This window comes from Vicugna pacos, chromosome 18 (genome assembly GCF_048564905.1).
Source record: "Vicugna pacos chromosome 18, VicPac4, whole genome shotgun sequence".
Taxonomy (NCBI): domain Eukaryota; kingdom Metazoa; phylum Chordata; class Mammalia; order Artiodactyla; family Camelidae; genus Vicugna; species Vicugna pacos.
The window spans coordinates 20,790,901-20,801,694 of record NC_133004.1 but is presented as its reverse complement, the minus strand read 5'-3'; the positions used below and the strand labels follow the sequence as shown (position 1 = coordinate 20,801,694).

Genomic DNA, 10,794 nt, shown 5'->3' with positions numbered 1-10,794 from the left:
GATCCACACACAAGCGTCCAGTCACATCCAAGAACTTTATTGGACACGGTTCGACGCCAGGCCTGGTGGGCCCAGTACACTGCCCCGCGGCCCTGGGCGGCCAGGGCTGCAGGAGGGTGGTTCCATCCAACAAGTCTCAGGGCAAACGGTAACCTCACAACTCAACAGTATACCTAAGATTACTATATAGTTGGGAGACGGAGGGCTGCTCCACAGACGTATGAACAGATCAGATCTTTATAAATAAACATCCAGTGAAGAGAAAATGACGACTCTAATTCATCCTTATACACAAAGCACTCTAGGGCAGGTGGGTGGGGGCGGCCAAAGGCCTGCATCCTCACTGGTCAGGGGCCTGGATGGGTGAATGGTGGGCCCAGATGTCCATGGCACGGGGCGGGCAGGGGCAAGGCTGGGGCAACAGACGATGGGCACTAGGACACTGCGCATTTACAAGACCAACTATTGGGGGGCAGCTGCCCCGTGCATGTGTGTCAGGCTGTTCGTTTTGGAATGAGGAGGGGGTGGTCTTTACATCATATTCTGTGGCTGGTAGGCCCGGAGGGGCTACTTTGTGGAGAGGATGAGGGCAACGATGAGCCCGTAGAGGCCCAGCACCTCAGCGAAGATGAGGATCAGGATCATGCCCACGAATAGCCGGGGCTGCTGGGCAGTGCCCCGCACGCCGGCGTCCCCCACGATACCGATGGCAAAGCCAGCTGCCAGCCCGCTCAGGCCCACGCTCAGGCCGGCGCCCAGCTGAAGGAAACTCCTGGAGGATAGAGTACAGGGACGGATGTCAGCCCACAGGAGGGGAGGGCTGCAGGTACAGGTCACCAGCCACCCACCCAAGGTCCCCTCCCCGCCTGTACAGGGGTGTGGGGAGAACAACCCAGCACTCACCTGTAGAGACTGATGCCGTCATTCAGGGAGTTGGCAATGAGGACTGCCACCACCAGGCCGTAGATGGCGATGATGCCAGCCATGACCACTGGGATGATGGACTTCATGATCAGCTCTGGCCGCATGACAGACATGGCCGCAATGCCGGTGCCACTCTTGGCTGTACCATAGGCAGCACCCAGAGCTGATGGGGAGAAGGTGAGGTGAGCCCAGAGCATCTGGGGCCAGGACCCTGGGAGTAGCTTTTAGCATACGGGAGGGCCATGCAAGATATCACCTGCAAGGGGGAACCTGAGAGCAGCACTCACCCAGCCAGGAGCTTGAGGTGGCCCGCAGGGGAACAGCCATAGCCAGACACTCAAGAAACTCGGTACCCATTTCTTTTCTTCCTCCACCAGAGGCCCTCACGGCTGCCCATCTGGGCTCCTACTCTGCTGTAAAACCCCAACCTGTGCTCAGTAGTTCTCCCCAAGCCTTCTACACAGATCCCATGTTCCCAGGGACCTCAGCACAGCTGCCCTCAACCTAAAAGGTGGAGCTGTGATGGCAGGAGCAGCACCATCACATGGGGAAATAGGCAGCTGGGCCCCAGGAGCCTTGCTGGAGATTCTGGGCCCATTCTATCCCACCTGGACTCCCAGGCACTTTCCCAGGTCAGGAAGGGCTGGAAAAAGCATGAGCTGACTAGCAGCAGCCCAGATGTCTGGCCAGGGTCAGCCCTGGGGCTACATCTGGAGACGACACCCCTCAGAAGATCTACCGCCAGAGGATGGGGGAAGCTGGTCTGGCAATTCTTGTTCTCTCAGACCAGAGCTTCACCAGCCCCCCACCTCACCCCTTGAACTGCGGTCAACTCCTGGCCCTGGGAAAAGGCTGCTCCAAGGGCTGGCGTGTGTGTCAGCAGGCTGAGTGCTCTGCCACAAAAAGGCAGCTCCCAGCACCCTCAGCCAGGTCAGGACCCTTGAGTTTGGAGAGAATCCTCTCTAAATAACCAGAAAAAGGACAAGCCAGAGAGGGCAGGGTACAGGGAAGACGATGGGGCTGTGAAGTCATCACTGAGGCCAAGCACAAAGCTTCAGCAGACCTCTGAGCTCAGCATCTGCTGGAGGCCTCCAGTAATGGGGCAGGAGGGCATGGGGAGGATAGGATTCAAGGCATTTGATGACACTGGTTTCCTCTGCCACTGTCCCTCCTTTCTCTTCCCAGGGTGGGCTGCCTTCCTGAAAGGCTCCCTTCTCCTGGCCTATCTTCCAAGTCTAGAAGGTTTGCAAAGACAACAGAGAGCCACAGGGGGCTCAGGCAGCTCTTCTGACTCCTGTCGCCTGCCCTCAGAGTCCCAATGCACTGGTGTGCAGATGCTGACATGGGTCTGAGGTGGAAGGGGCCAGGACAATCCCAGACATGCCCCTGCATCTTTTACTCACCTCTTTGGGCCACAAAAGATGACTACTCTGTCCTCACCACAGAGCAGGGGTGAGGTCAGAGGGACTCTAAACCCCATGAAGAGACACAGTCCCTCCAATCACAGCAACGCATTCCAGGAGAGTGGGGAGGTCTGGGGAAGGGCTTCCTAAGGGAGGTGATAACTGAGTGGAGGAGTGACAATGAGGTGGTCACAGAAAGACAGGACAAGAGGAAGAGGATTACAGACCACAGAAGCAGAGACACCAACTAAGATGGCGCAAGACAAGGAGCAACTAGAGGGAGGAAGGAGGCAGGGGCTGGGGAAGAAGGACCTGCACTGACTCTTCCACACAGCATCCAGGGGGTGCCCAGACGCTACCACATCTAGACAACCAGCCTTCAGGTGCTGGGACACAGAGCCCGTCTTCATGAAGCCTTTCTTGCATTTTTCTGGCCTCCTACTGCGGACCCAGAATATCAGGCCAATGCCAGGGCTCATTACTCAAGGGGAAAGGCACGGGCTGACACGTGGCACTAGGTGGGAACCCATTACAGGGAAGTCAGCATCCCAGCCAGCAGGTCCGGCAAGGCTGGACAGGCTAGTGCCGGGAAGTAAGTTTCTCTACAGAGGGCGGAGAGAGGTCATGTGGCTGGGGGTGGGGAAGAGACAAGAGGAACAAAGGGAAGAAACAAGAAGGACCGCTAGGAGGGAAAAGCAGCCTCCCCGGGGCAGCAGCAGGTGTCCGGGAAGGCCCGGGATGTGAGCTTCAAAGGCCAGGCCTGAAGGGGCTTCAGGTGGAACAGAGGACAGAAACAGAGGAATCAGGAGGCAGTTCCAGGTACATTGCACCAAACACAGGAGGCCCACTGGGACGGAGGAAGTCACAGACAATACAGAAAAGGAGCAAGTGACAGCTTCGAGGAACACATGATGAAGAAAGAAATCTACAGGACTTGGGTCATAAGTTAAGAAAAAAGGTAGTAAGAATTAAAAAAAAAAAAAGAGGCCACTTCTCTTGCTCCCTCATCTTTGGAGATGGTCTGTACTCTACGGACTGTGTGTCTACTTTTACTTTAACCTGAGCACCCACCCCCCCCAACACCTCATGGCCTTTCTCTTGCCTTCTGAAACAGCCTGCACTCTATGCATTTCTCTAAATAAATTTAACTTTACAAAGAAAGAAAAAAAGAAAGGAAGGAAGGGGAAGCTAGCATGCGATGGAGACTGGGAGGCCTGAGACAGAGGGGGGCCTCATTCTGTTGTAAGAAGACAAATCAGCTAAGTGCTACGTGGGCCAGGAGCAGCGGACAGGGCTTGCTGTCACCCTGACAGTGACACCTGAGCCTGAAAACTGTTCAGAAAGGCACAGGGAGGTAGAAGAGAAGCCTTGGAGAAAGGCTTTAGAGAAAGGAATGAAGTTAGAGGCTGACCCAATTGGCCAACTAAGAAGTTGGCTACCGTAGGGCCATGTTAAGCCCCATGTCAGGAAGGGAGGAGTGGCGCTGCTTACAAGATACAGGAGCAGGTGGTCCCAATTCCCAGGAGCCTGGGGAAAGCAAAAAAGCCCTGGACCAGTGATACCCTGTTATCAGTAAGTTCCGAAGACCCGCTGGTCAGGCTCTGTTCAAAAGTACCAAGTTCTAAAAAGAGAGGCACCTGGTGACCAGAAGGAGGGTTTCGGGGTAAACTGAGCCAGAATTCAGGTTCCATGTGGGCAGGGATCTTGTTTTGTTAACTGATGTCCCCCCAGTGCCTGGTGTGCGGTAGGAGCGCAAATCGAGATGTGAATGTTAAATGACAGACAACACCCACAGGTGGCCCGGCAAAGCAGACTCCCTGGAGGCATTCTGGAGGCAAAGAGCAGAAGGGGCTGGGGGAAAGGGGGCCACAGCAGCCTGCTGGGAGGTGCGGGAGAGTAGGCAGCTTCTGGAGATGTGGAAAGAGTAGGCGTTGCATAGCAAGGAAGGGGAAGTACAGGCCACTTCTCCCACCACAAATGACCCCTTACTCGCACATGATGGGAAGGGCAGGGCTCACTCAGCAGCTTGTGACCAGCAGGCAGGCCCAGACAGAGGGAGGCCCCCAAGCCCCTACCCACTAGTGTTTACAGTCAGCAGAGATTGTTTGGAGTTCCATCCCTGCACATACCTGTATGGGGAGCCTCCCCAACCCACCAGATAGGGTGGGGCAGGGCGAGTCATCAAAGTCCAAAACCAGACCTACTCGAAAAGCCCTGGCCCAGACCAGGCCAGACCAGTCCACGGGTGCTGCAGCTGTGTCAGGACTCACCTCCCTGGGTCCCACAGTTCCTTGACCTGGCCCAAGTACCCTACTCCCAGATAAGCCATTTTCACTGAATTTGACATCCCAAGATTGTTAAGGCCCAACTTCAAAACCAGGTTGCCATCAAGAACCCTGGATGGCCCATTCTGCATTCCCAGGATAGCCCCTCCCAATTCCAGGCCTCAGGGAAGGGGAGGAAGGTCATTCATTCATTCTGGCCTGAACTGAAGACTTCTTCCTACGGAAAAAGACCCCTCAAAACTGAGGCTTCAAGCAACTTCACCCATCCAGACAAGAGTCCACACACACAGTGCTAAGGCTGGCCCGTCTCCCAGACATCCATCCTGCGCCCTCAGCCTGTCTGCCCGTCCCCCACCCACCAATTCCACTCCCATCTCTGGGTTCCTGCCGGCTCTCAGGACCAAAGGCTCAGCCCAGCTTTCCTAACCAACCCACAAAGCCTAGCAAGGGTATTGGGAAACACCGACAAGCCCTAACCGGAAGCAGCTGCCTAGGTGCAGACCCACCTGACCCCCCCCACGGGGTGGGGGGGGCAGGGCGCCACGAGGGCGAGGGCTGTGGTCCTCTGCAGGGAGCTCCAGGGACGGATCCCCTACCGCCCACGGACAGGATCGGCCCCATGTCTGGGGAGCTTTCAGAGGTGTGATGTCACACCTGCCCGCAGGATTGGGGGGCGGGTACAGAGCAAGCGCAGGACCGCGCGCCCCCACCCCAGCCTCGCTCCGGACTCTCCAGGGGCTAAGATGGCAGCGGCGCCGCCGCCCAACCCCCGCACTGACACCTCCAGCTGACTGGGCTGCGGTCCTGGGACCCCCAGGAGACTCTAAGACCCACACCAGGGCCTAGCCCGCAGGCCCTGCGCTCCAGACACCCCACAGCCCCCGCAGCCCCCTCCCCCGCCCGCAGTCACGTGAGGACTGGGACCCCCAACAGCTCGAAATTACGTCACAGTGACGTCACACGCCGAACCCCGGCGAGCCGTGGGCACAAGCCCCACTCGGCCCCCGCCTCCCGGGTCCCTCCTGCCACGGCGCTCACCGCTGAAGATCATGGCGGACGAAGCGCCCATGACCGCGAAAAAAGAAGCGTACTCGGGGCCGTGCTTGGCCTCGGACATGTCTGCGAGTGGGGAGGAGGCGAGCTCAGCGGGTTGAGCTGGGGACGAGGTCGGGCCGGGCAGCGGGCGGCGAGCTGTGCGAAGCGAGCGGTCAGGCGGCTGCGAAGGCGATCCCGCCCGTCAGCCGCTGCGCTCTAAATACCAGCACCGCAGAACAAAATGGCGGCCGCGGGCGCGTCACATGACCCGGGACCCGCCCCTGCGGGCTGTACCACCTTGCGCCGGTGGGGGGCGCCCCTCGGACGCCTCGCGGACCGCCCCCTCACTGCACTGTCGCCCAGCCCTCCCGGACCCTAGCGCCAGCCCCACCGCGGCCTCCGCAGGTGCGCTGTAGTGCGCCGCCGGCCTCTCAAACCCCGCGGCGTTGGGCCTGTCCGGCCCCTGGGTCGGGGCGGGGCGGTGGCGCGCCATATTTGCATACGGGGCGGGGCTCGAGGCGCCCCGCCTTCTCTGCGGCTGCGTGGCGTTAGCAGGTGTTCGGTTCCGAGAGTCGCTGTTCTTTGCGTTCTTGGTGTGGAGCCCAGCCTCGGTGTTCTCACAGCCCAGCCCCCGAGGACGTCCTCACACCTCCTGGGTCAATCTGAGGGTCCTAGCAGGCGAAGCCGAAGTCCTGCATCCTGGGCGTCAGCCTGTTCTGCTGCAACCCCCAGGGAAGCCCCCACTTCCCTGTGAAGTCCTGGTCTCTGGCCGCAACCCTCCTGTGCCCCCCTGTCCGCAGTCTCCTTCAGACCCACCATACCCGATCCAGCAATTGGTGATTTCTCCCCTGGCTTCCAAAGTAAAGGAGCCGCCTCCCCGGCATCTGTTTCCTCCTTTGCCTCAGGGACCCAGACTACAGTTGAGGCGGTTCTCTGTCCCTCAGAATGTGGGCATGACAAGTTTGAAGCCCTGTCGGTGTTAAGACCTGTGAAGGCTTCCCCGGATTTCTACATCTGTCGTCCCCAGCCTGCCTGTCCCCACACAAAGCCCACAAATTCAGGGCTGCCTTGATTTCTGTAGCAGCAGTAAGTGGTTCCCTCTAAGCCAAGGAGGCACGCTGGCCTGGGACTGGCACTGCCCAGGTGATCCCACTTGGCCATCCCATCGCCCCAGCTAGCTGCCTTATCTCTACCCATCAGCTCTGGTTCCCTTTGCCCTTTTGTCCCTCCATTTAAGGCACCCTGGGTGGCTGCCAGCTGGTCCTGGGTCTCCCTTGAGCCCCAAGTCCTTGTGCCCGTGTTCAAGCACTCTCCCTGAGGGCCTGGCCAGTAGCGGTCACCCACCTCTTTACATGGGCTGTGGGGAGGGAGTTGCCTCCCCGGTCTGGCCCTCCCACTGGACACTCAGACCCACTTTCCACAACAGGAACCTCCCTCATAGCCTCTTCTCAGTGAGGCTGGGTCTGCCCCTCTCTGAACTTGCAGCCCGCAGAGTGCCATGTCTGTCCTGGTTCAAAAGAGATGGGGGCCACCATTCGACTAGAGCCCTCCCCATTGCCCTCTGCCCCTGGCTTCCTTGTCCCTGACTCTGACTTCTGGAAAGAGGAATCTTCACTCAGTGTCTCCACCTCCTCCCCAGCTCCTTGCCCTTGCCAAGGTTGCTGGTGACCGCCATTTCTCTAAGCTGAGGGCCATTTGTCAGGCTGTCTGAATGGGCGTCTCTGCTGCCACAGTCTGCTGCCCACTTCTCCACACCTCCTCTCTCTCCAGTTCACCTCCACCTGCCTGGACGCCCTCATTCCTTCATGGAGTCACAAGGAGGGACAGGCCCAGGCCCAGGCCCTGCAGCTTCAGTTTCAATGCAGGTCCCAGGTGTTCCCCGGATTCTCCCTGCCCCATCCTAACCCTCGGCGATCACCTGCACTTTTACAGACCTGAAGCCCTCAGAGCAAGCGAATGCTTATATGCCTGCCCCAGGCCCGGCCCCCAAACTCCAAGCACTAAGGGTCCAGGGCCAAGGGAGCCCAGACTGGGAAACTGGCACTGGTCAGGAAGCTGGGGAGGCTGCAAGCAGGGTAAGACTTCAGCCTAAGGAGAGGAGATGTAGGACACTCCACCTCAGGAAACAGCATAGCCAAAAGCAACATTTTAAGAAACTTTGAAAAAAATCTACTTCATTCAATTCCCCATAAAACAAAGTAGAAAAAGTGATGTTGCTGCTCAGAATTAGATGAATGTGCTAACTGAAAAAAATTCTCTTGATCCTTAAACATAATTGGCCCCTACAATGCTTCCACTTGATCATCTCATTGCAATGGTATTTATGCATACATACACATAGATGTTTGCGAGTTATCAGGCACTTCATTAAAAAGCATATAACCCAATTAAGAATAAAAAGTTTGTTAGAATTCAAATATTTTTTACCTCCAATTTACTAGGTTACTTGCTGGGCTTATACAGTAAGGGTGGATCATACTTTTTAGTCAAATGTAGGGAACTTTTTTACCATCATTCTTAAGGCATCTCAAAGACAGGCGGCAAGGCGGGCAGAAACCAGCAGCCCCGACACCAGAGGTTTAGGGAGACAGTTCCCTCTGCAGGTTCAGAGAGCAGATCGGCTTTGCTCACTGTACTCTGGTTTTCTGCCCAAGTTCTGGTGTGAGAGGTCACAGTGGGTCTCTGGTGGGGCTGCTGGCACCTCCAACCAGATCGTGTCAAGCTGAGCTTACCTCCCCCCTGCATCACCACCAGCTTCCACTCAGTTATTTCCATTTCAGGCAAGAGGCTCAACCACCCAGCTGGCTGCGAGCACCAGCAGCCTTCGAGTCACGGCTCACTCTTCATGACTCATCAGGCCCCGAGATTCTGTGGCTTCCCAGCTCTTCCCCTGCCCCACTGCTGCCACTGCCTCTCAGGCAGGCCTTCGTTTCTGGCCTGGGTCTTCTCACAGCTTCGAACCTGGTCTGCCTGCCCAGTCTTCTTTATGCTACAGCCACGCAATCTTCCTAACTGATACATCTGACCAGCCACTCTCCTCCTGGAGTCCTTCAACCCTCCCCGCTAAGCATTTTGGGGTATGCTTTAATCTGCACAATTATCCTTTGAGGAAGGATACCATTACCTTCATTTTGTGGACTAGGAAACAGGCTAGGGAGGTTAAATACCTTGCCTGGGGTCAGCTGGCTTACAAGTAGTGAAATTGAAACTCAAACTCCACAGGCTAAGCCCAGCCTGTGCGGCTCATTACACCACCTGCTTCCTTCACACGAGCTCAGGGAGCATCTGGTGACCAGTGACAGGGCCAGGAGAGACCCAGGTCATCTTCCTCTGGGTCACCCAGCACTAAGTAGGGTCTTGGGATGAGATGGGCCAGGGGATGTGGAAGAGAATGGCTAGGGGCATATACCTCCACCTTCTCCCTCAGAGCTCTGTACCCCCTGGCGTGAAATCACGGTGTCACAAGCCCATGGCCTATCATTGTGCAGGTTGGGAGTTCCAGGAATAAAGGAGGAGGGACTTTGGGAAACTCGAGCCAGAGAGCCTGATAGGGAGAGGTACAGAGGGATTCAGGGTAGGGTCCTGACTTCCCCAAGGGTTTTAATGGGGACAGAAGGGCCCACCACTGTCTGAACTGAAAGATGGTGGGAGAGGGAAATCCCATGGTACTTTACAGAGACCTTGGGAAGGGAGGGGATGGCTGGGGAGGTAGAAGCCAGGAATAAAATTACAAATGATTGGAGAAGTGAGCTTATCCTGAGGAAGCCACTTCAAAGAAGAAAGAAGAGAGTCCTGCAGCCTGACCCGGCAGCCTTATCAAGAACATCAGGAAACTGCAGATGACGTGTCCAGGCAGGGAGCCTTGTCCCAGTGGACGGTCCCATTCTTCCGAGTGGCCATGAGGACACACCAGAGGGTGTGACTCTGAGACAGGGCACTGGCTCTCCTGACCAGGCTAGATAAGAGATATGTGTGGCCCAGGCAGGGCTGGGAGGAGACCAAACAAAATATAGTTTCACTTTGGGCAGGAGTTGGGGGAATATGTGTAAAGGTGACTTTTTTGTATAATTAAAATAAGTAGAGCGTATAAAATAACACAGAAATTTTTTAAATAAAAAGTGTCCTTTGGGTAAACACAAGCAGGACACTGGTAGAGGGAGGCTCCAGGAGCTCAGCTAGGGGCAACCAGCCCTGCAGGGGACCCTGAGTAGTGCCCAGTGGCTCCAGCTGGATGTCAGGCCCGGGAGAGGCAAGAGGTCAGAGGCAGATGATTAGGGTGATCCCAGAAACCGAGCAGCACCCCTTTCTCGCTGACCCCAACCTTTGAGGGCTGATGTGAAAGGGCCTGATTGATCCTTGCTCCGGGTGGACCAGCAGCAGCAGGCAGGGAGCCCAGGGGCCGGCTCTGACCACCAGGGGGCAGTGTGGGGCTCTCTCCCTGGGCTGCTTAGAGGAAGGAAGGGTGAATCCGGCTGATTTACAGTAAACCAGGGCCTGGCACTGGGCCTGGCACAGGGAGCAGGTTCTCAGAAAGGGCTCTGGGTGAATCCTCATCCCTGGGTGCACCGTCTGCCCCGTTCTGGGCTCAGCATCCTGAAGGCCAGCGCAACCTCCTTTGACTCCAGCAGTCAGAATTCACAACGCCTGGGCCCTGTCAGCCTTCAGCCCTAAGCCACTCTGATGCCTGTTGAGCAGCTACTATGTGCAGGCACTGAGCTAGGCTCTGGGGAGACAAAATTGAGGAAAAGCGCTTCTACCCTACCCCGGGGGACTGGAGTCACAGACAATGATGTCCCAATGCCAAACCAGAAACACTGTTACTTCAAGCAGAGGTGGCACAAAGGAGGGAGGGCCCAGGAGGCTCAGACAACCCCCAGGGGGTGCTCTCTAAATGAGGTCTGAAAAGATGAAGAGGCTTTGAGCAGGGGAGACACACGATCCTGTTCGTGTTTAAATCAGAGACGACCAAACCACATAAAGCTGGGCAGCTGCTGATGAGATGGAAGCAGGTGATGATCCCTGAGATACCTGCATTTGTATGACAGGAGGCGGGGTGCGGGGGGTGCACAGGTGCTTTACCTGATGTGCATGCAGACCCTGCTGACAGTGGTGGGCCCTGTGGACCAGAGAGGGAAGGACATCTCCCA

At 56.8% G+C, this 10,794-nt stretch overlaps 1 protein-coding gene across 1 annotated transcript; it reads right to left on the bottom strand.

Moving 5' to 3' along the window:
* Positions 1 to 16: 16 nt before the first annotated feature.
* Positions 17 to 5,893, bottom strand: ATP6V0C (ATPase H+ transporting V0 subunit c). Its single transcript, XM_006204288.3, has 3 exons — positions 5,651 to 5,893; positions 904 to 1,087; positions 17 to 772 (listed from the first exon to the last, which is right to left on the bottom strand). The coding sequence occupies exons 1-3, from the start codon at positions 5,727 to 5,729 to the stop codon at positions 568 to 570; spliced, it is 468 nt and encodes a 155-aa protein (XP_006204350.1). The 5' UTR covers positions 5,730 to 5,893; the 3' UTR covers positions 17 to 567.
* Between the last annotated feature and the right edge of the window lie 4,901 nt (positions 5,894 to 10,794).